The following is a 24,609-nucleotide window of genomic DNA, read 5'->3' as shown; positions in this document are numbered from 1 at the left end:
CCCCATTCCTCCTCCACCAATTCCTCCCATCCCACTCCCTATTCCTCCTCCCATCCCCCCTCCTATCCCCCCCATACCTCCTCCTACCATGCCTGCTCCCATTCCTCCTCCCATTCCCCCCATTCCTCCTCCCGTCCCACTCATCCCCCCACCTCCCATTCCTCCACCCATTCCTCCACCCATTCCTCCTCCCATACCTCCTCCCATCCCTCCTCCCATTCCACCCATCCCTCCTCCGCCATGTCCACCTTGTTGCATTCCTGGCTTTGGACTACCCATCGGGCCCGTTGGACCTCTGAAAGAGACAAAACAAAAGAGAATTCGTGCTCAGAAGAAAGCCTTGAAATCTGGGTCAATTCTCTGAAGTCACATCTAATTATGTTGCATCGCCTTTCAAAAGTATTTACACCCTTATGTTTTCTTACACGTGACAGTTTACATATACAAATCTCAAAAGTATTTAGTAGTTATCTGGTAATGAAAAAAGAATATATTTTCCCCAGCAAAAATAAGATTTAAAGCAGAGGTCTCATTCTCGCGGCCCGCGGGACGAGGACGATGTCTCGTGGCCCCCACTGTGATATGAAAGTATAATATTAGTGAGCGAACCTCTGAAGGAAGTCCCGCCCACCATTCCTCGTCATGGCTGACATTCGGTGCTAGGCTAAGCTACTTTCTACCATTAACAAATGCCACGATCAAACGCAGAGAAAGGCGACTGCTATGGATCGCATTCGAAAAGAGTGCGGCCCATATCTGATACGTATCCGATTCAAATGCGACCTAACGTCCAGGCCGCATTCATCCGAACTGAACGCCACTGATACTCAACAAATTCTGCGTCCTGATATGCGTAAGTTGGAAGAAAAACAACTATGATGGACTATAATGAGGATTAAATTGTTAATATGCTGCTCCGGTTGAACAACAACTTCAAATGTGTAAGGTAAGCTCCACCATTAGCCCCCATGTTTACTTCCGCAAACACTGAGCACTTTTTTTTATGGCGGTTGGCAGAACACTTAGAACGCTGACGCGATTGCGCCCTCTACTGCGCATGCGGGACACTCAGGTTGTTTGCCCATTCAGACTGTAGAACACATACAGGTGGCAGTGTGAACGACCCGGTAAAAAAAATCCGATTTGACAAAAAAATCGGAATTGGGTCACTTTAGGCTGCAATGTGAAGGCACCAAAAATTTTGTCACACCCTCATTATGTCTTCGTCAAAGCCAAAGCCTGCAGTTCAGGTATTGGATAAATAATTAAATGTTGATGACATTTGAGGATATTTTTTAAATGTTTTTTGTGGAATCCTTTATGCGGTCAAGCCTCACCCAGACTCTGCCTCCAGCGGCCCCTGGGTAAATTGAGTTTGAGACCTCTGATTTAAAGCATCAACCAATATTTGAAACTTTTACTCCAAACTAAGTTTTTCTTTGTTTTTTTAGGTATGTATTTGAATAACCATTAAATGCACATGTAGACATAATAAAATGCACGCTTATAATAAGATATAAGAGTTAATTGTGAATGCTAAAACGTAGGGTCACTCTGCTGTGGGCAGAGTTTTAGGGCAGTGGCTATTGCCTTCCTGTGCAATTCCACTTGAAAAAGGATTTTACTTCCAGCACAGTCTGGGCTTTTTCCCGTTGTCTCAGATTCTCACTGCTCAAAATCAGCAAACAGAATAAGAAGTTGTGAACGACAACGTCAATTTTCTGTGCTGTTTCAGAATGGTGGTCTGCCTGCGGTTTCAGCAATGGCAGCAGAGCAAGTGAAAGAAGCCGTTCAGTCCATGTTGGCCGCGTTTCCAAATATTGAATGAACTTTAACAGTTGGCCTTGTTCAGATCGGCTCTTCTATCTTCTCAGAGGAGGATGTTTGTTTATAACACAGGCAATTTCCGATAAGCTTTATAGCGTCAAACTGCATTATATACGTCATGGGCAAACGTTAGCGACTGGATAAACTTTAAAACCTCAACACAGTCCACGCCTCCAGGAAGCAATCATTTCTCAATAGCCGAGAGACCAGACCCTCTATACAAAGCAAAGTGGCCGGTTTTTACCAGGCTTTCTGCCTCTATGACAAAGGCAACAGACTCACTACCATTGTAATGATAACTCTGGATGCACTCACAGAAAAACAAGATCTTCTTTGATCAGGAGTATATTGTATTTCCAGCAGTCAGGGCTAAGAGATGTTTCAGTCAACACTAAAAACTTGAAATCTCTCTCCTCCTTCTCCCAACATCTATTTAAGATCAAACTCTGTCCCTGTAAAACGTTCGGGGTTTGTTTTCCCCATTTCTGACTTTCTACAATTTTTATTTCCTAACTCTTTACTTTCTTTTCTCTTGGCAGTAATAGTGGCCTTGTTCAACTGCTTTTCGTTTCTTTGGCGTAATCTTTTCCTCTCTTGACATTTTCATGTCCACTCCTCAAAGAAGAGTGAACATTTACTGACCCTTTTTTCTCACAACACTTCTTTCAGGAAAAAGTCACGCTTACAAGGACTAACGTACTTTTATAAGAACACGAGGCAATGAATATGCATTTGTAGACCTGGAATTATTAATCATTTAAATGTAAAAAGTTACCTTTATTTTAATTTTTTTTTTAGTTGTGTTAAAAACATTTACCTGACTGATGCTTCAAAGTTCAAACTGCTGGTTAAACTAATCTACTCAAGAAACAGTAAAACAGTCAAATGAAACAAAAAAAAACAAAACTGTTTTCTTGTTTGACACAAAACTGCTTCCATAGGAAACTGGTTCAACTGGGATTTTCCAGGTCTTTCTCCTCCAAGATGGATAAGTTCCTTATTCCACTGCTGTACTTGCAGCAGAACAAGTCTATTTAGGTTATTGGTGTGCCCAAACCAAACATCTATTTTCTCCTCCTCTCCCGTTCCTCCTCTCCCTGCATTTCTTCCCACTCAGGGCTGTTGACAGAATTGCTTTTGTACGGCCCATTTATTTCCATCTGCCTCTTCCCCTCCCTCCTTTCTCTCCACCTTACCTCCCATTATTTTCCTGTCCTTTTCTCCTCTTCTCTCCCATCACACCAGCGTGAATATTCACCCAGTGTCTAAGTTGCACGCACATACAGTAAAAATTGTTTAGCTCACCCAAAAGGAAAATTATATTTCTACTTCATGAAGAGAAAATAAAATAAAATAAAATGACTGCCTCTCAGAAATCTTATGAGGCCCATAAAGACTTTGGAGGGCTGATGTGTTTTCCAGGCAGGAAAAAGTAACTTTGACTGCATGTTGCAGTATTTTTTTTTTTAAACACAAAGATAACCTGAGCAAACACAAAATCTATCTTTGAAAAGATTAGTTCATTTAAGAAAAAAATAATCCAAACCAACATGGCTCTGAGTCAAAATCTGAATGTCTTCCTTGTCATCATTTAACTGTGATTAACATTTTTTGGACTCAAACTCCAAACTCACCATCTGGATGCAGGAAGTAAGCTAAAATATCTCATATGGTTCAGTCTAAAGAAATTTAAAAAAAAATAAGAAACAACAATATTCAAGTCTGGAAGGGCCTCCATAATAATTTCTAAGGTTTTGGGCCACTAGCAAACCACACTGGGAAATATAATAATAGTCAAATTTATTTATAAAGCCCATTTTTTATATCCTCTTGAAATCTCAAAGGGTTCATTCACATGACAAGCTACTGGATTGTAGCTACAGCTAAATCCAGATGGGTGGCACAGATGGGTAGCAACAAAAACAAATAAACAAAAGAAGTGCATGAAGAGGGAAGGGCTTTTTCAGTGTAAAAAGTAGTTTAGATAGTAGATATATTTTCTTTTATCCACTTTCACTAAACAAACGTTAACTGTTAGATGTAAAACCTAACGATTTCTCTCAGAAGCTTACCGGAAGCTCTTACCTCACTGAAAGGCCTGGTACCACTCTCCCTGTTGTTTTTCTTACTTTGTTTCTGATTCACATCCCTGGTGACCCACAGTCCTCATTCTCAGATCTCTTTACATCAACAACTTTGCACTAATATTAGTGAAGTCCACAAGTAGGGCCATTTCTGTCTGTTCCTCAACCAAACAACTGATGGACTTGGCAGTCGATGCTCTTTTCTCCTCCGTACTACTCTGTCAGATGATTCACAACAAAGGCGCAACCTACTAATTGCAGTTACTATGGGCGCTATGCCTGCTGGGTATACACGCAGAAAGAAAGACAGAGACTGGATGAACACATGCTTATGAGTACATACATGTTGACTAAGTGTATTGCACATGATAAAGGTTTTTATTTTGTATGTCAATGGCAATAGACTTCTCAGGCGGCTGCGTTAAACTGATACTCCAGTCATTCTAGTCTCTAATTCACCTGCATCATCAACAGTTTATGCATAACAAAGAAAAAAAAAATGACATGGTGGTGTAACACAGAATGTAACACTACTGCAAGGTGCTTCAAAATTCTGACAGCCATATTTTTAGACACTGTTCTCTTTATATTTAACAGTTTCTTCAAGTCATCTGAGTAATATTGCTATTACTTCAGCCCCAAAAGAACCTAGCCTAGTCACTCAAAATCTGTAAATAAAATTTTCTTTGCTGGCATAATGTCTGGAACTGTGGCAGTGACACTGTCAGCAAGAAGTGCAGCCGATTCCTAACCCCTAAAAATATATATTATAATTTATTTGCAATTTTTGAAGTCATACAAATCCTAAAGAAAGAAGCTTGATGACTTGAATGCTAATTAGCTACATTAGGCACATGAGGAATAAAACAAATATTTATTTTTTAACTCTGTAGCTTATTTTATTGGTGCCAAAATATGTTTTTGAACAGGCAATGTTTTTTTTTTTGTTTTTTTTTTATCAGTTATGTCCTGGAGAGTCTCTCTTTAGCTCACTTTAGTAGACAGACAAGCATATATCAGGATTCTGCCAGTTTGAAGACAAAAATTACAGATATTTTAAAATAATTGTTCATTTGTCTATTCTAATAGCAGAAGACACTAGTAAGCTAGAAACCCTCTACTCAACATACCTCAGATTCAAACAATTTCCGAATGTTATAGGCTGGAAACCACGTGGTCTGCTGCCACTTCCTCCTTCATTAAGGTAATGCAGTTCACATCAAAACCACTAGGTGGCAAGTAAAAGAAAGCTAATAGGATCAACCAGTATTTGTGGCAAATATACACCGCCTTGGCTATATTCAGATTACAAAAAGACTGATGCTAATTCATTGACTATGGTTCAAAAGGTTTTTTCACCAATCATCTATTTAATTTTTCTTTTTTTTTTGCACGGCTTGTGAAACTGTTTCTTGGTCTGTTGCTTTATTGTTGATCAAATGTGAGATTCCTAACTATGTTCTAAGCCTTTTTCAAATACCGTTTACAATATGATCATGCTAAAGGGAAAAATTTGTTGACTTTTATCTACTCAACGTTTACACCGAAATGGCCAAAAATGCGCTAATTTCAACAAAACTTATATAAACGGTGCTCGGAAAACAGAAGAACTGTGGGTGCACAAAGATGTGAATTCAAAGAGAACTGTGAGAAGCTTTCTCTGTTTCACAAATAAAGGTGATAAAATGACAGCAACACTTACACACGTCTAGATGTCCCTGCTCGAGAACAATCTCACAGTAGTTGGAGACGCTCTCACCACCAGTAGTGTGTAATAGATTGCTCCTTTTCAACCAAACACACACACACGCACACACACACACGCACGCACATGCACACACACACACAGACAGGTGTCTGTTCCTCTCCTTGGGGTTAAAAATGGAGTGAACCCTGTTCATACAGGTTGCACAACCGCTGACAGACTGTAAGTAACACATGCAAAAAAAAAAAGAGGAAACTGGGGCATAAATTGGATTTCTAAGCTTGAATCAATAGGCCTCACTCTGAGAATGACCATTGGCTGAGCGAGTGTTATAAAACCTGCTAGTTAACAAGCCCACAAAGTGCTTGTTGTCCAGCCTGAAGATGGTTGTTTGGAGACAAATTATTCAGCGCATCGAGTAACTGACCGGCCGACTGAATGAACGTCCCACTGAGTTATTAACTCGCAGGCTCACTTACAGCTAAGAGGGCAACTACAGCTCTGCAGGGGTTAAGTAGCAACACTACACCTAAAGTGTCTGATGAAAAAAGAAAGCCTGTTTCAGAGTCTGCTGGTTAAATGGGCAACAGTCTTGAAGTCGTTGTACGACTGCTCTTTCTGTTTGACTCTGAAACGAAAACAGGCTGATTCTGCCAAATAGAAGCTGCTGGTGAATTGGTTAAAAAGAAAACACACGATGAAGTCGAGGCTTACATGAGAAGAAAAAAAAAGGTTTAGGATATTCAACGAGACGTTTGACGGACTAAAGCAGACTTTGAAGCCAGTCTCAGTAGAAATAATCTCCCCTCCTCAAACGTTTGTAGATATATAAACACGAAAATTGAACATGTTTTTGTCCATCTTGCTTTTTCTGTTCGCTATGCATTCATAATCAGTTTCAGCAGCACACCAGTGTGGATTTCTACTGTTGATACTCATTAAATTGTCTCAGAATATAAAAAGACTTGACTCTCTCCCAAGGAACTGATCTGTAGCAAAGAGATCAATTCCAATTATGTAGTTATTGGTGGGTATGAAAAGCAAAAGAAAAAAAAACAGAAAAAGAAAGCTGTGGTGCTGTGTATCAGATGAAGCATTGCACCACCTGAACTATTACCATTAACACACACAGGGAGTGTCATGATGAAGTGTGTTGAGAAAAAGGCGTGGTTGTTGTTGTTTTTGTTTGTTTCATTTGTTGTGATGTTATGACTCATGCTTACAGAGACACATTTTTACCTCATGTAATATTTTGACCTGAAGAGGAGAAAACCCCCCGTTCCATTCACATTTTAGGTGTGCAAAAAGAATAAAAGAGGTAATAACTCAGATTTGTTGGTCTTTACAGCAAAAAAAAAAAGAAGAGAATTTTGAGTACGTAAATCATTTTTTAGGTATTCAAGAATGAATAACTTCTCAAAAAGTAAGGCTGTAGAAGGTTTGACAGTCTTGTGATTTAGACAAGCAAACTTTGAATATGCTTTTCTCTACTCTTTCAGTGAGTCAACAAATACATTCAGCAAAACATTTATAGGTTTAAGTGATCAATTTTAATCATTTTTTTAACCACTGTAAACAAACAAAAGACAGAGACACAATTGACATGATTTCTACTGACTCTCATCCATTCATTCATTCAATCATTCATTCATTACATGTCTAAAAGCTGTCCCTTTGTTGTTTCTCCATCCTCGCTTAGTTTTTGTCCTCCTTCTCCGTCGCCATGATCCTTGTTTACAGAGCGGCTTGTTTGGCCCTAAATAAAACTCGCTTCATAATTACTCTCATTAAAACTACCAAAACAAAGCCCGCTTTGTGCTGCGTGTAAATAAGCAAATGGGAAGAGCAAAAAAATAATTCCAACAGACAAATAAAGGACCGAGTGGGAAAAAATACCAAAAGTTTGATTCAACATGGACTCAAACAAGCTGAACTGCGGCCAATCAAATTTGACCAAACTTTGTCCATTAAAAACACGTATTTGTGAAAAAGTAAAAATCAGAGGAACAGAAACATCCACAACTATTTTTCTCTTTAATTTTATAGAAGAAGAATTTGACACATAAATCAAAGAATGGCAATAAGTTAGCACTGGACTGCTTTCTTATTCATTCTCAGGAAAAGTCACTGACCAGTGTATTGACAAGCTATATGAAATGAAAACATGTTCTTTTTTTTACATTAAGAAAACATTTGTACAATTTAATTTAGGGTTAATTTTTAACTCCCTCGTAAGATCTTTTTTCTTTTTTTTTCTTTTTTACGTGTCAGTGAGTTGCTACTTCCTGGTTTGCAAATATCGTTTCCCTCAACCAGCAGCCCTTTTTGCTCCAGCAGCAGCAGCCACAGCAGCAGGCTATTTCATGCTGTGTGTGTAATAAAAGGATTAATTTGTGCTTCTCAGGCTCCAAATGGCCAGTAAGTGGGGCAGAAGGTTATAAATAGAGAACACCTTAGTAGCAACAATTTCTATTTACTGACATAAATTGCTCAAAATGCGGCAAAACAAGCTGTTGCCACTCTGACACATCTTTTATAGGATTTGGCCCCACATTATTTTTCTGGTGTCTTTTTTTTTTTTTTACTGATTTCTCTCTGATAAACTGATTTCTCTCTTGCAGTTTATTCAGTGTGTAAATTTGAGCAGCAAGAAAATCCATCATGGAAAATAGGTTTTTAATAGCTGAACATTGCAATTTGAACAGATTCTAAATGTTTCTATTGCCCTAGGAGGTCACACGTTAACTCAATCTTGTGTTTGTAATGTGGATTAGTGCAGGTCTGGGCGGTCAAATGTTACCATGAGGCATCTGGAAGAAATTTCTCAATCAGTGGATGTAGCACTTGCTTTAAAAAAAAAAAAAAAAACCTCCACAGAGAGTCATGCCAGTAAAATATATCAGAAAATATCGCCTTTAGTTCCTGCAATGTGCATCGAGATGAAGACAACCTTAAAATGAATCAAATCAGATTTATCAGATGGAACTGAATGAGCACTTTTACACCAAAATGAGTGTCAAACCTCAGATAAAACTTTACAAAAACTCCAAAAGAAATATTAGTTTCTACATGCATGATTGCATGTTTTTTCTCTCAAAGCTTTGTTGTTATGAGACACCAAGAGATAAAAGCTTGTAAAAACCATTTTGGTTTACCTGATGATCCTTCAGATTCAGTACGTGTATAAAAAACATGCACCCCACCTCCAAATGTGTGCAGCTGAGGAGGTGTCATCATGCTGCATCTAAGGGACTCTCCGCTTTTAGATGCATCTCTACTTCAACTTCAATAATCTGATCATTAGCAGGACCTTGGGCGAACTTGGCTCCATACTGAGGAGGTAATTTAGTCTTTCTATTCAGGTGTGCTGAACCAGAGACACATATAAAAGCTGCAGGACGCCGGCCCTTGAAGACCGGAGCTGCAGAACCCCGTTCTAAATGCAGCTTGCTCCCTCACACCTGATCCAAACGGTGAAATTGCCTGCTCAGCAGGTCGTCCAGTTCTGCAAAGCATTGTTGATGACCCAGTTTGATTCATGTGTAATGAAGTGTAGACACATGTAAAGACCGCAATACACCAGCCAGTACACCATCACTGGACTTTTATGCTCCTATATACGGGCTTTCAATTGTTGCTTTGTCCTTTTTAAATAAATACGGCAATCTGTGATGTGTGGTTTTGTGCACAGGAGATTACATGTAATCATTTATTAAGAAAAAGAAAGGGTAAAGATCAAATATCAGTTAAAGCCCTAAAAACTGTTACAGTTATGGCAACAAGTCAGGCTGGTAGAAACCGACTTGTTGCCATAACAAGTCGACTGCAGCGCCTGCAGTCGTTCCACGCTGCAGGCCTGGGCTCTGGTGAAGTTTTAAACGAGACGCTTGTTAACTCAATTTTAAACTCAGTAGGCTTTTAAAATGAGCCATTAATAATTCAGGATCGGCTACGATCTTTAATTAGGACGCTAATAACTCAAAATGCACACCTCCGTTGTTATTTGTTCTCACTGTTGGCGCGTCTTACACCTTGAAATAGAGACTGAACCCATGAGATATTTGGTTCTCAGTACATTCTCACTTTATTTTTAAATTTAACCCTTTCATGCACAGTGGTCACTATAGTAGACAGCTGCCTAAAAGTCATTTTCTTGTGCTTTTTGTGGATTTTTATGTTATAAATGCACACAGACTACTGAAGTGGACAATAATGCATCATAAAATACACCATCAACTACTGGCCATCCACTGCAAACGCAAGAAATAATTTTTGTTAAATCCAATATGGCCGACAGACAAAAAAAGCATCCCTCCTTCTACTGCAGATGACTCTAGCAGGTAAAAATAATAAAAAACAATGCTACTGATGTCTTTTTCAAATAACAACTTTGTATTTGGAGAAAATTACAATTGATCACCTAAAAAAATAAAGTAAAATAAAAAAAATTTAAATTTTCCTACCATTTTTTATGCCTTAATAAGAAAATAAAATAAAACATTTTGGAAAAAAAATCCAGACACAAAGGATCATAGTTCATGCATGGAAGGGTTAAAACAATTTCAAAATTTAATCTCAGCCTAGTTAAGATTCTCCATTATGTTGCTGCACTCTGTGTCACTCAACATGCTGAAATGTACATCAGAAGCTGCCAATCAACACATTTCTCAGATCTGTGGTTGCTCATTTTTGAAAAGTAATGAAGCACTTTATTATATATTTCAAGTTTTCTTGAGACTTGAAATCATTAAAGTTGTTTGTTCTATACGGATATATTTAAATGTTTATTTATCAAAGTGCATCGGAACTGTACCGCAGCTCTGTTACTTTGCAATAAGAAAAGTCCTGGGTTTGAATCCCGGTCTGGCGTCTGTCTGCATGGAGTTTTCATGTTCTCCCTGCATGTCTGTGGGTTTTCTCTGGGTACTCGTCTTCCCACAGCCCAACAGCATGACTGTTTGGTGAACTGGTCTGTCTAAATTGCCATTAGATGTCAGTCTGTGGTTGTGTGTCTCTCTGTTGCCCTGTGATGGACTGGCAGTCTGTCCAGGAAGCATGCATGCTAGTACTGCGGAAAGTAATTTATAAAATCTTTCCTAACATCAGTGCCACGAAACACAAAATTTATCAGTTGATTGTTTGAGCTAAGCAGCAACGTAAGAACCATCCTCACCATCAATGTGTAACTGTTTGCACTTCTTGCTGTAAGAATCTGTCCAACTTCGATTTATCGGTCCGTCTGAAACACAGCCCTGGATTTTGACTGCAGACGCTCGATGGTCTTAAAAATCAGCAGGCGCGCGGAGGACTCCGTCACTTCTCAATACACAAAATCAATAGCAGCGAGAAGGTTTTTATGAGGTTGCGGTGTGATGGCGAGAATATGCAGCCTGTCCTTGGCAGGGCCACAACACAACAGAACTGCTGAGCCACAATATGTCCTGCTGGATTTACCTCCCTCTCCATCGCTCTCCTCCTCTCCTCCCTTTATGCCGCTCATTACGTGTCACGCAGGACCATCGTACAGAATAAGGAGCAGGTGGGCGGACCGCTGAAGGAGATCTTCATAATCACGGAGGTGTTGCGCCTCAATGTGAAGGGGTGTTGCTCGTTTCGCTGCTTTGGCAAAGCAGGCGAAACAAAACGGCACCGATTCCAAAGCAACATGTTCCGTGTTCACTCAGACAGCACAATATGCTTTTGTACAAGGACTGAACCTTGAGAGGATGAAACGTTGCTCTTCATTTGAATCAGATGTGTTGTCTGTGTAAGAGTGCTGCATCGACAACTCTGGCTGAGCAGGAGAAGCAGTCGTCCTGCAATTAGAAAGAAGTGAGTTTGACGTTCCCTTGGGCAAGGCATTCAGCTTCAAGTTGAAAGCTGCTCTGGATATTGGTGTACGGATGTCTCTGCATATGTGAATGTGGTTGGTTGAAACTCATTGAGTGGCTTGGATGGCTAGAAAAGCGCCATATAGGTTTTGTCTATTTACCATTTATGCCCAGTTTAAATGCCCGTAATGGTGACAACTAATCAAATTTGGTACAAAAAATAAGCTGCAGCTCTTTAAAAGCAGCCGAAAAACTGCTTTCAGACGAGTCATCCAATGTGGGCGACATTCAAAACTCCTATAGTTTTTACCTTTACGCCAACGACAGTGACACTACATTTCAGTGTGTGCCTCTGTGCCGACCCTCCACGCTGAGTCCAAATGAAAGCAGGAGCTAAAACCGTGATGAAAATGAAGCCGTGCTATTCAGAGGAAACTGCCATACTCGCTGTTGTCAGGGCGCAAACATGGTCAGTGTCAGTTTTAAATAAGAGAACGTGTTCCTGGATATTACACCCAGGCCGTTTCAGGAAGACAAATAGAAATCTGTGGAATCCTGATCTCTTTTTCTCTCTCTTTTCTCTCTGCATCCTTTTTTCTACCTTCCATCCTTGAACAAACCCGAGTAAAGACCGAAGGACGGAACAATAAATCAGTTTAGTGCTCGAAAAAGGAAACAGGCAGAGAAAGGGTGCAAAGTTATTGAGAAAGAAAAGCCAATCATTTATCAGACTTTGCAGTGTGAAGGCGATAACGCTAATGGGACTACGACGTAGAAACGCCCTGAGAGCGTGTGAGGATCCACGTACGCCGAACGCCGCTACGGTATCAATACATTTGCTGTCAGGTGGTGACAACATAATGAGAAACACAGCACAACCCTCGCAGGTGCAGAAGCGGGAAAGTGGCAGAGCACAGCAACATATTTACTGACAAACACACACACACACACACACACGCACACGCACACACACACACACACACGCACGCAAGCACGCACACACACACACACACACACATACACACACCACAACAACAAAAAAGCCCCAAGAATTGTATTCTCAGCTGAACGAAACAGAAGATGAGCAATGGCATACATGGAAAATAGCGCTGACATGAAAAAAAACTCAAAAAAGAAGATCTGCAGTGCCTCACAAAATAATTTAACTTGTCCACATTTTGTCTTTTTATTCCATCAACAACTTCAATGTGTGTTACTGTGATTTCCTCTGATACAGCGTCTCAAACTAGTGCATTTTTCTGAAGTGGAAATAAAATGAAATAAAATAAAAAAAACTTTGAATCCAATGTAAAATATTGATTTTCTGCTATTAAATTTTCAAACTTAGTCCCAGTGAGTCATTACTTTGTGGAAAGTCATTTTGTTTAGTTATAGCTGCAAGCATTTTGGTGTATGTGTAATGTACAAGCAAAATCAGCCAGAACCCAAAACGCAGCCAAGACAAGAGTTCAGTAAACAAAAGTTTATTACTAAATAAGGGTGAAGAGGGGGCTCCACAGGGTGTGGTCACACTGRTGAGTCAGGAATGGAGRAACCACAGGRGTTGGGAAGCCACCTTGGGGTTGGTAGGGTGAATGGGCAGTGGGGGCCACGGGGGCTCAGGGGGCAACCAGATGACAGGGACAAAATCCACAAACCAGAGACTTAGTCGTTGACACAATCCAGGGTCATGCACTGGAGCTTCTCAGGCAATGTAAATCCAATAGACAGAAAACTGGAGGCAGGGTCAGAGGCAGGCAGGGTTCAGCAACAGGAGGGCACAATCTTCAGAGCAGAGGGAAAAGGCAAAATCTGTGGTCAAAAAACAGGCAGGATCAGAAAACCAGGAGACTCATAGAACATGGAGCAAGACTTGAAAGCTGTGACTGTAACAGACGATCTCACACTGAGCTGGTGACGAGCAGCGGTTTAAATAGGGAGCAGCACAGWGCAGGTGAGGGTAATGAGTAATCAGCACACTCAAGGTGGAGCTGAAGGGCTGAAATCATGACATCACCTCCTCCTCAAGGGGCGGCTCACAACGCCCCGCTGCTCCAGATGCCGGCGGTGGAAGTCGCAGATGAGTCCCTTATCCAGGACCAGGCGAGAAGGAACCCAGGACCTCTCCTCAGGACCATAACCTTTCCAGTCCACAAGATATTGGATGCCATGGCCCCAACATCGGGAACGTAGCAACCGCCTAACAGTAAAGGCAGGCGCCCCATCAATGAGTCGGGGGGGGGGGAGGAGGGGTCTGGCCGGAGGGCAAAATCTGGACGACATCACTGGTTTGACCTTGGAGACGTGGAAGGTGGGGTGTACACGCAATGAAGGCGGCAGTCTGAGACACACAGCTACTGGGTTAACAAGTAACAGGAAATGGGCCCACAAAACAGGGTGCCAACTTGCGGTTCTCTACCTTGATGGGCATATCGTTAGTGGATAACCCCACCTTCTGACCGACCAGGTATCTGGGGGTCAGGGATCTGTGGCAATAGGCATTCCGGGCATAAACAGCAGAAGTCTTGCAGAGTAGCTCTGGCCCTTCTCCAGACTCTGAGACAGCGACGCGCTGATAAATGTTCTGTTCGGGATCCCCATCAAAACGCTCCGGGGGGGGGGCGGGGGGGGGAATCTTAGGTTTGTTGTTAGCATTCACTGAGGGAGTGACAGCAAGAGGACGTGGCAGTGTAATGGAGGGCCTAGCTTGGGCTTTAGAAGCCCTTAAAGACGAAAGTCCCTGTAAAAGCACCTGGACATTACTTTCTAGGCCAATAATGGCACCCTCCACCTTAGAACACCAATCAGGATTAGGCTGTGGGTTCATTCTCGCAAGATCGTACTGTAAAGTACAAGCAAAATCAGCCAGAACCCAAAACGCAGCCAAGACAAGAGTTCAGTAAACAAAAGTTTATTACTAAATAAGGGTGAAGAGGGGGCTCCACAGGGTGTGGTCACACTGATGAGTCAGGAATGGAGRAACCACAGGAGTTGGGAAGCCACCTTGGGGTTGGTAGGGTGAATGGGCAGTGGGGGCCACGGGGGCTCAGGGGGCAACCAGATGACAGGGACAAAATCCACAAACCAGAGACTTAGTCGTTGACACAATCCAGGGTCATGCACTGGAGCTTCTCAGGCAATGTAAATCCAATAGACAGAAAACTGGAGGCAGGGTCAGAGGCAGGCAGGGTTCAGCAACAGGAGGTCAGAATTCTTCAAACAGCAAAGGGAAAAGGACAAAATCTGTGGTCAAAAAACAGGCAGGACCAGGAAACCAGGAGACTCATAGAACATGGAGCAAGACTTGAAAGCTGTGACTGTGATAACAGACGATCTCACACTGAGCTGGTGACGAGCAGCTGTTTAAATAGGGAGCAGCACAGTGCAGGTGAGGGTAATGAGTAATCAGCACACTCAAGGTGGAGCTGAAGGGCTGAAATCATGACAGTATGTACAAGGTTTGCACAACCTCAGGGAGGAGGAGGTCGATCTTTTCACAGCTTGTCTGTCTCATATTAATCACTGATACGACATGATGACAGTTTTAAGAAATATGTAAAAAAAAATCTATAAATAAATAAATAAATAAATAATTTACATGTTTTTGTTACAAACTCCTTTTTTGAAGAGAAATAAATAAATTGCACTGAGACTTTTGTTGACATTGCAGAGTGGTTCTGGGTGGGCTATTTTTTAAACCAGAATAATTACTGTGGGTGAGTCATAGAGATGTAATAATACATAATTTGATAAAAGGGGTTCCTGTGTATTCATGTTGAATTCTGAAACCAATTATGAAAAACTATTACCAGCGGCCGTTACCATAGTAACTCAAGCAATCTTCCATCTATTATCCGACATTTTTAATACTTCTTTTTAAAAACAACAAAAAAAACTAAAAAGCTATTTTGTGTAAACAGTACCTAATAGTTTATGTTTTGCGTCAGTGTGCTGCAACTTTACCTTTAAATATTATTTTATACGAAAATGAATAAATACTAAGATTTTTTTATTTTATTTCACACTTTAATGCGACATTATCTTGAGTATTAAGCTCTGTTGCATTTGATGAAGTCCAGGGGAAAATGGAACAAAGACACACAGATAAGGCAAAAGAGGTCAATTTTAATTAAACTGTCACATCTGAACCAAGAGTAAAATAGGTTGCATAGAAAAGCACACCACACTTTTCAGTTTACAACAGCATTTTAAATCCTTCTACAATAAAATACATGCCAAATTTGTGGTTGCAATGTGACAAAATGTGAAAAAATAAATAAAAATAAAGAATATGTTTGCTAAACGGCAAATAAAAGACCTATCCTTTGAAAACTTTATTTCACTTTGCAGTAGACTGCAGATTTGTACTGCTGTACAGGAATGCCCTAACCTGACAATGTTGTGCAAACTTGTAATGCTGGGTGACCGGGTTAAAGCACAAATGTACTCTGCTCACGACATGAGGTCAGGCCAAACTGTGCCGGTGTCTGTTACAAATCCCTGCTGAGCCCTTAGAAGGAGACGCAGCACTCTTAAGAAACACGGCAACAGCAGAAGGTTCTCTTCTATCGACAACTTTCTGTGCTGCTGCTTAAACGCTGCTCCAAGTTTCAACCTGGAAATAAATGAAACAGCAACGTTTCAAACACTGACAGCCACCTTCTGTGTGCCGACAATTGTATTTCCATCTTAAATCAGCTAACTCAGTTAGCTGATTTAAGATGAGAGATTGTGTCACTTTAAGTTAGTTTTTGGTTTTGTATTTTTACGATGATGCAAAAATACAATGATAGCTTTTAAAAAACAGATGTTGTCCCATTGCTCTGCACCTCTGTGTTAGGATAATTCCTAATTATTTAACTGCATAACATTAAGTAGGTGATGCCACAGAGATCTGTACATTTGAAAGCACATCCCTCTCTTGTTGGCTTGTTGCTGTTTGCATATGATGCAGGATTCCAAAGTTACGACGTCCCTCTACAATTTTATTAAGTATTTGTTGATTTTCTCATCAGTGTTGCTCTCTAAGCATTTGCAACATCGCCAATCTACTTTTCATCAATCCAACCCACTGACCTCACATTGAAATAATCTCACACATCTAAAAGTTTTTTTTTTTCTAGCTTCTAAGTCCGTGTGAGAGGAACAGCTTACTGATATTGATGTCTCTAATCTTCCCTTATTTAGGAGTTTTAATTACTGACTGAAGTTCACTTTTCTCAGCTTTTAAAAAAACTATTTCTCTCATTGATTTTAAATTCACTTCCTCCCTTTTGGGATGTAAATCACCTGTAGAGCAAGGAATAATGTTTTTGTTTCTTCAGTTTAAAAAAAAAACACTCACCCAGCTCTCCGCAAGTGCCGTCTCTGTGATTCTGCATATTCCACTCCTTAGCCTGGTTCTGATAACTGGATCATATCTGCTGAGCCCATTACTGGGCTTCACTTATAGCCCAGGAGACAGCATCTTTTCACTGCTGAAAAGTAATACAGTTTCTGGGTGTGATGCTGTAGTTATTGCTGTCTTATCTCCAGGTGCAGCCACCCGACCACGTTCAGTATTTGGAGGCTATGTGGCCGCCTGATTAAGATCGAGATCGGGGGAGAAGACAGAGAGCCTCTGTCTGTTGATCGAATGCCTTGGAGGTTTTTTTTTTTTTTTTATAGAAACAGACTCTTGCTCTCGTTTTGGTACAGACCCTCTGTCAAATGCATTCACAATCACTTTATGTTTATGAAACAAAACATTTTACTTTTGAGTTTAGGCGATAAACAATTTTATGCAAAAGGGTCTCGATCAGTTGTTCCTCAAGGCCTAAAATTTTGGTTGAGTTTTCGCAGGTTTTTCTCTAATTTACTTTCCTCTCCTTGCACCTGACTATTTCAGCACATTGCACAGGTTGGTCAAAAAGAAAGTCAACAATTTCAAAACAAAATATGGTGCAATAAGCCCTAGAAATCCTATTTGCAGCTACCGAAGTACGTCAAAATCATGTTTTTAAGAAATTGTGCATACAGAAGTAAGTTTGCAAATTTGTCTGTGTTTCATTTGTTCAGATTAGGAGCTTCTTATGCTTGAATAATTCACAGGGGTCCCTCCCCTGTGATGAACCCTGAGTAAACAGTACAATTTCCCCTGCAATACAAAGACCCAGTTTAATTAAAACCGGATCAGATGAAACCGTGCAAACACAGAGATTATATTAGCCTTCTTACCTAACATCTTGAATGTAATGAAGTGGACAGTTAGACTCTGAAATCCTTTGTGTTTGCGGCAGATGGCGGATGCTCTAATAAACCACACAGCTGGCAACATATGAAGCAACACATTTCATTGCAATAAAAAAAAAATCCTGCCAAGGGAATTCTTGGGAAGTAAAAGGTTACAACGCTGTCAATCTGAATTTTTAGCACAATGTCCCACTGTGGTGTGTTTCTCTGAATCAAGCTTGTTAAGCTACTTTAAAGAGTTGAAACAAAAAAAGAAAAGAACAAAATGCAGTTAGATCAACCACAAAGCTCAGCTGCACTCATCCAAATGTTCAGAGTGAAGCAGCAGCCTGCGTGCGTTTAGCATGAAACAGCTTAAGTTTCTATCTCGGCCGCACAGGGCCACAGGGACGGCCTGTAATCAGTCAATTCAGCAGTCTGGAAACTGAATCATAGCAGTGCTTGTTGTTCTGCCGATGTGAGGAAAAAAAATAAAAATCATGTCGCCCTGAGCAGAAATGTCAGCAGCAGCACACCTCAGTAGCAATTGCAGTTGATTCCCTGTGAAAATCACTCTGACAGGATGTTGCTGCCTCACGAGTGGTAGACGAGTAATATTTTAACAGGAAAAGGCTCTCACACGTCCTCTCCTCTGGAAGGTGAAAATTAGTCACGAGTGTGCGCAGCGTGTCGAAAATGCACAAAAGAAAAGAAACACTGAAGCACTTTATTTCTGTCGTTGATCTGATTCAGTAGGTGAGTCACAGCGGCGCAAAAACAGTTAAGAAATCCCACCTAAAACACACACACACATTCATGTTCTCACATGCATACACACTTGAGTCTGTTCTCTATCAGATGATTAGCATTCATTTAAGTTGAGCCAGTAAGTAACAAATTCATGATGCAAGAGCAAGAGTGCTGCCTGCACCATATGTGCTGTAGATTATTCCTGTCTGTTTCTCTTCCCCTTCGTTTCTTTGAACCATCTGGAAAGATCAACCCTTCGTCTCCTTTTCATTGACTCCACATGTCGTTTTGAATCTTTACGCATGCTTTTTTTTCTTTTTCTTTTTTTTCTTGTTTAAAAATGTTAAACTGTTTCAGAAATAAGTCGTGGTCTACATGTGCCACCGTGTTTGATCACCTCCTCTCTCAGCAGAGTCTTTTCACTGGAAGTGAAAATGTGAAAAAAAAAATTTCCATGGCCAAACAATTTAAATCCAGAAGAAGAAGAGGAAGAAAAACAAAAACGAAACTCAGCAACTTCAGTATAAACGGCACACAAATTGACTCTATTGAAAAGACCAAGCTCCTGTCTGTCGCCATGTTGGCAGCAGCCAGTTTTGACCGATTGTGTTTAATTCAGTCCTGCTTGCTGTTAAACAGAAATCCAGTGTTATTCATATTCTTTTATTTCTTTTTTAATAGATTGTTTAGGACTGAATCCTTCCTGCCTGCTTCTGAAATGCTTTTCATTGTTGCACATTTTTCACAATGTTTATTCTACTTCAGTGGGCTTGGCTTATTCAAGCAGTATATTCAGGAAAAATTATATTTTTTCACATTTTATAATTGTTCTGAATCTAAATTGTTGTTTTGTTTCCTAATGGTTAAAACGTAACAGTGTCCAGCCAGAGCACTTATAATTTCTTCAACACATTAAAATTCCTCTTGCCTTTATTTCCTTTTATTTTCTAAGATTTTTCTGTTGTTTTTTTGGCCTATATTTTTATATCTTTATTACATATTCACTATTTACTATTTATAATTTCAAGCTTTTATGTTTTTATCGTGCTATTTTGCCAGTGGAAGTTGCTATAATCTAGTTATTTTTTGCTACTATCTAATTCTATCCATTTACATTTGATGAAATTCAGAGCACATTCAACTCAAATCATTGCGACTCATTACATTGAGTTACAAACAACAAACAATTCAAGCTAAATTTTGGTCAAGCATTACAACCAAATTCAGATTTTCTTTACTTATGTATCATGTTTGATTTTATACGTTAAAATCCAAAGAAAAAGTCAAAGAAGAAATTTTAAAAACACACACACGTGACTGTATAAAGCAATAGCTCACAAATATATCCAACAGCTGAAAAACAAACATAGCTTTGACGGACCTCTTAATTTCAAATCAAATCCAAGCCGACAAACAGGAAGACATGCTTAAAATAACGTTCAAATCAAATCTGTTTTTTAATTAAATATTTTACAATTTCACAGTTTCACACGATTCCAGACAAAAGCAAAAGAGATCGGTTTATCTTCTGATATATTATTATCGCATCAGACTCCCTCTCCTGCTTGTTTCACTGTGGCTCTTATCTCCATCTGCTTCCACCATCTTCCTCTCTCTCGTTTCTCTCGACCCTTTCACCTTATTCAACTCTCTCCCTGCTTCCCCCTCTTCTCCCTCGCTCTTTTCTTATCTTTACACACCCGTCCTTTACAGGAGAGAGCTTGTATCCTATTGCTCAAACAAAGCCATTTGTTGGCTGCAAGTCAGTGTTTGAAAAGAGGGCAGGGAGAAAGGGAAAAGAAGATTTTATGTGGTGAGAGAGAGAGAGAGAGAGTGTGACGTTTTGGGCTGTTCTCAGTAAGATAACTGGACTGGGAAAAGAAGAAATGTTACCCTACTCTCGTTTGGATAATGCATGTTACTGTTATCCTTAAAGACACAGTCCTACAAACATGAGACAGGTGATTTAATGTTGGAATCAGTGTAAACAGTTGAGGAAAATATTCACAGCCCTGGCATTTTTCACCTTTTGTAAACAAACATCCAGTTTTTTGTGTGAAAAAAGATGATTGACATACCCTAAAATACTTAACGACAGTGGAAAATGGCATAAAAACACTGTGTTTTCCAGATCATTTGTAAAGGATTTTTTGAGCACATCTAATTCTTGTAATTCAAAATAATGTTGTTTATTCTCCTTCCATGATCTATCACATCATGTATAATATAACTAATAAATAAAAACAAACATTTGTGATTTTATCGCAACAAAGTACGAAAAAGTTAAAGGGTTGTGTCTACTTTTGCGAGACACAAAATAAAAGGTGATATTATCAAATATCGCATTTTAAGCATCAACATTAACTTTATTATTTCTAAACAGAGTGGATCTTCATCGAGATTTTCAGTGTAGAAAAATAACAGAAATATATAAACACGCTGCTGTTTTGCCTATTTTAATGACATATGCAAACATATGCTAGCTTTCATCACTGTCACATAATAACTAACTCCTGATTTGTATTATAAATGATCTGGTTTAACAAGGAAAGGAAAATTAAGATATAGAAATTCGGAAAACAACAAGGCTAGATTATAAAAAATATCATCTAGCCAGACATTTACAAAAAAAATATATGGAAGGTTGCGAGAATATCCATTCAAAGGCTGAACTAATTACACAGAGTGGCACACAAAAAGACAAACACACACTGGAAGAGGAAAGAACCAATGCATGTACGTATTCAGGAGAGAGAGAGAGAAAAAGAGAGAGAGTGAGAGAAAGAGAGAGAGAGAGAGAGTGAGAGAGAGAGAGTGAGCAGGATTGATGTGAGCAGGCAGGGAGGCAGAGCAGTTCGGAGGAGGGCGGCTGAGTGTGTGTGAGAACCAGAGAGAGAAATGGGCGGGTGGTGAGCAAACACGCTCTCCACGTGATTCAATCTGTTCACATGGCCTCTCATTATGCTGGTATAAATAGTTAATGTGAGGAGCAGCATGCTATGAAAACTATCATCTTATTTTTTTTTATAACTCAGAATGAGTTAAAATGCAAGTGCCAGGTATGAAAAAAAAATGACCAAAACTTTTAAAAAAAAATCACAAGACTGATGAGGACAGGGAATCCTGCCAACCAGGATAATAACTAGAACCGGAGCAGGCTTCATACTGTCGTTGGTTATAAGCAGATAGCTGAAGCTGTCATCTGCTTCGCAAGTTTCTGTGTTATGTAATAATAATGGATAAGCACTAGCATCTCTGTGATTCCCTCCTATGGTCGAATGAACGAATGAATGAATGAATCCAGGGGTGCGTCTTGAATACAGTTTGCACGTACTGGCGCTGGTGCATGTTGACCAGCTGCAGCCCCATTCCTGCAGAAATCCTGCAAAAAACTCCATCCTGATTGGGTTTCTGGGTTTCTGTGTGCAGAGACAGCATATGAATGAGGAGTGGAAGATGAGTAATTCTGCTCTGTGCAACAGCATGTTACATTTTGCTCAGTCTCTTTCAGGTGTTACCCCTAGGAGAGACGTCCCTGTCATCTGATGTCACTGGTGACATTTAAAATGCAAATTTATTTGCATTTCTACATCAAATATTCTCCTGAAGTTACTTATTGTAAGTAAAGACTTTTATTAGCTTTGTTTCTGTTTGTACTCAAGCGAGTGTGGTGTTTTTGGTTTAACTGGCGTATTAAGTATTAGTTTGCAATTAAATTTGTTTGTAATATGGTGTCTGGGGAAAACTTTTATCATTTAATGTAAAATGAAACATTCTAATTTTTATATTAGTCATAACGCAATGTCTGGCAGAGAATACCTGCACACTTTATATACTTTACGGTTGATTTCAACCACAATGACTGGTTATAAATGGCTTGACGAGCTGCAGTCTTTGACAAACTGTTGAAATTCACATCTGAATGAATCCAATGGCGTCTTTGAGAATCAGGTTGAACATCCCCTGAAACTCTGCTCACAATCTGTGGGGCTTAGACACACAACAACAACAACAATCATCTCACTTTCACGTGCTTATTCTTGTTTTGGTTGATTGATCCCCCAAAAAACGTGCAGTTCTACCTTAGGCAAGTGGAACGCCATGCCATGGCTGACTGGTGTGTAGGTCCCATATAACCTGGGAGCAAGAGACTGAAAGACTAAGCTTTGCATGGCATATGGCTTATGTTGTAAAGCTTTAGATGCTTCGGACTGAAACTGTTCTTTTATAGCCCGTTAACAGCTATAGGCAAGTGTTGACAAAGCATTTTGTAACAGGGATAAGTGATGCATTGGCTTGCAGCTTTTTTTTTTTTTTTTTAAGTCGTTACACATTCTAGTTGTATGGACTGAAATATAAACATGTTCCACATGTTTTGGAAATTTGTACGTAAGAGAATAGGTTCTTAAGATTCTGTGATCAGTGTCAAGGTTTGGTCTGACAAATGGTTTATGGGATGGTACAGTAGATTACAGTATGGTGTGCTATGTATGGCACATACCACAGATACCGTACAGTACGGTACGGTATGGGAATAGCCATTGTCTTTTCTTTTTTTTTCTTTTTGTCAGACTTGATATCACTCTAGGTCAATAAACACTGACATTTTCATAAGATGCTAGCTCTGCAAATCAAATGTACGCCTACATGACTAAAAAAAGCAGAGGCACGCACTTGCACATAAGCACACACACACACACACACACACACACTCACGCATTCACACTAAACCCCCTCATCCATGCGGAAACACGTGAGGGTATGAAGGCGCTTCGAGCATCCAGCTGCATCCCATCTTCAGCAAAAAAAAACGAAGCGCCTGTCACTTTAATTAATGACATGGTTACAATCAAGCTTTTAAAATGACCCCATAATAATGATACGTAGTTATAATGGCACGGTCTTCAAAAATAACTGCTAGTGCAACGCACTACGCTGCTGAGCCAAGGAGGGAGGAAATACTATTACAGCACATGACACCGCGGAATCAAATCATTTCAATCCGTATCCAAAGCAGCACCCGTGCAGGCTTTCTGTTAACCAACATGGTGGTTGTAAGCCACCTTCCCATGCGGAATTAACCCCATTCTGTAGACAGAAATGCGTGCTGAAATACACAGTTTTGACTCAGTGGTGCTGCTTGTAGCGTTTCAGCACCGGGGACAGCGCTCTGGTTTTTCATTTCAGTCCTCTCCCGATAAGAACGCACCATCGTTTCTTCTCCCAAATCTTACGCGAGCGAAAGGGGGTGTCTGCGTAACATCTCGTTAATCCCGACACCGTCTCCAAATCAAATGTCATGCTTTCGTCCGTTTTCTGTGAAGCATTTCCGTGCTAGATAAAACGCTACACACAGTGCCACCCTGCACTCCAACCACCCCAAGCAACGCCAGTCCTGCTGCTCCTACCTTGCCATCCCCATGCCAGGGCCTCCGACTCCCATTCCTCCCCCGGCAGCTGCCCCGTTGACCGGCTTCATATGCTGTCCTGGCCCCGGTCCTGTTCCGGGTCCACCGGGCATAGCAGACCCCATCATCCCTGCGGCTCCCGGCTCCCCGCCGCCCTCCATGCTCGCTTCGTTCCCCATCTCTGTCCGAGCTCAGGAGATTGGAGGGAGGTGAAGGCAGGCTGGGTCAAATCGACAGCGTTTCTGCTTTTTATTATTATTATTTTTGTTTCTATGACGCCCTGATTTAAATGACCATATTAAAAAAATGTCAATAGGGGAAAAAAAGGGGGGGAAGAGAAAACAGCGACTAAAGTCAGCGCTGCTCCTCCATCACCGCCATCATCGTCCGCATCCTCATTCTCGTCAGCTTCAGCACCAGTCTCAATCCTGACGAAGGGGCGGGAGCGTGCCGCACGGCCACGGCGGCCAGAAGGCGAGGAACAGCGAAATCACTGCTGATGATTACTCCAGAATGAAGAAAAAAATCTTGCTGAAATAAAAAATAAATAAGCTTAAATGCGGCAAAATCCGGGAAGACATCAGTTGAGATAATTGGTGAGCATCAATTATTCTCCCCAAAACCATTTTAGACCTTAACTGTTACGAACTGATGTAAGTCTCAAACAAGTACAACAAACACCAAAAATGCAGTTTATGAGCCTGACACAAAGTGAAATGACGAAACAGACCATGGATCATAACACTACTACTAACTCGCGGGCGCGACTTCTTGCTGCGCGTGCTCGTCAGTCT

General features: G+C 40.4%; 1 protein-coding gene across 1 annotated transcript; it reads right to left on the bottom strand.

Annotated features, from left to right (window-relative positions):
* Positions 1-24,595, bottom strand: LOC103467152 (glycine-rich cell wall structural protein 1-like; the record flags this gene model as incomplete). The annotated part of the gene is made up of 2 exons (XM_017305641.1): positions 23,816-24,595; positions 1-295 (listed from the first exon to the last, which is right to left on the bottom strand). Coding segments are annotated over exons 1-2 (474 nt in total), but the record flags the coding sequence as incomplete, so codon positions are not given.
* Positions 24,596-24,609: the final 14 nt, after the last annotated feature.

The sequence above is a fragment of the Poecilia reticulata genome, linkage group LG7, assembly GCF_000633615.1.
Source record: "Poecilia reticulata strain Guanapo linkage group LG7, Guppy_female_1.0+MT, whole genome shotgun sequence".
In the NCBI taxonomy this organism is placed as follows: Eukaryota; Metazoa; Chordata; class Actinopteri; order Cyprinodontiformes; family Poeciliidae; genus Poecilia; species Poecilia reticulata.
Note: the sequence above shows the minus strand (reverse complement) of the source record. Positions and strands in the feature narration are given on the sequence as shown.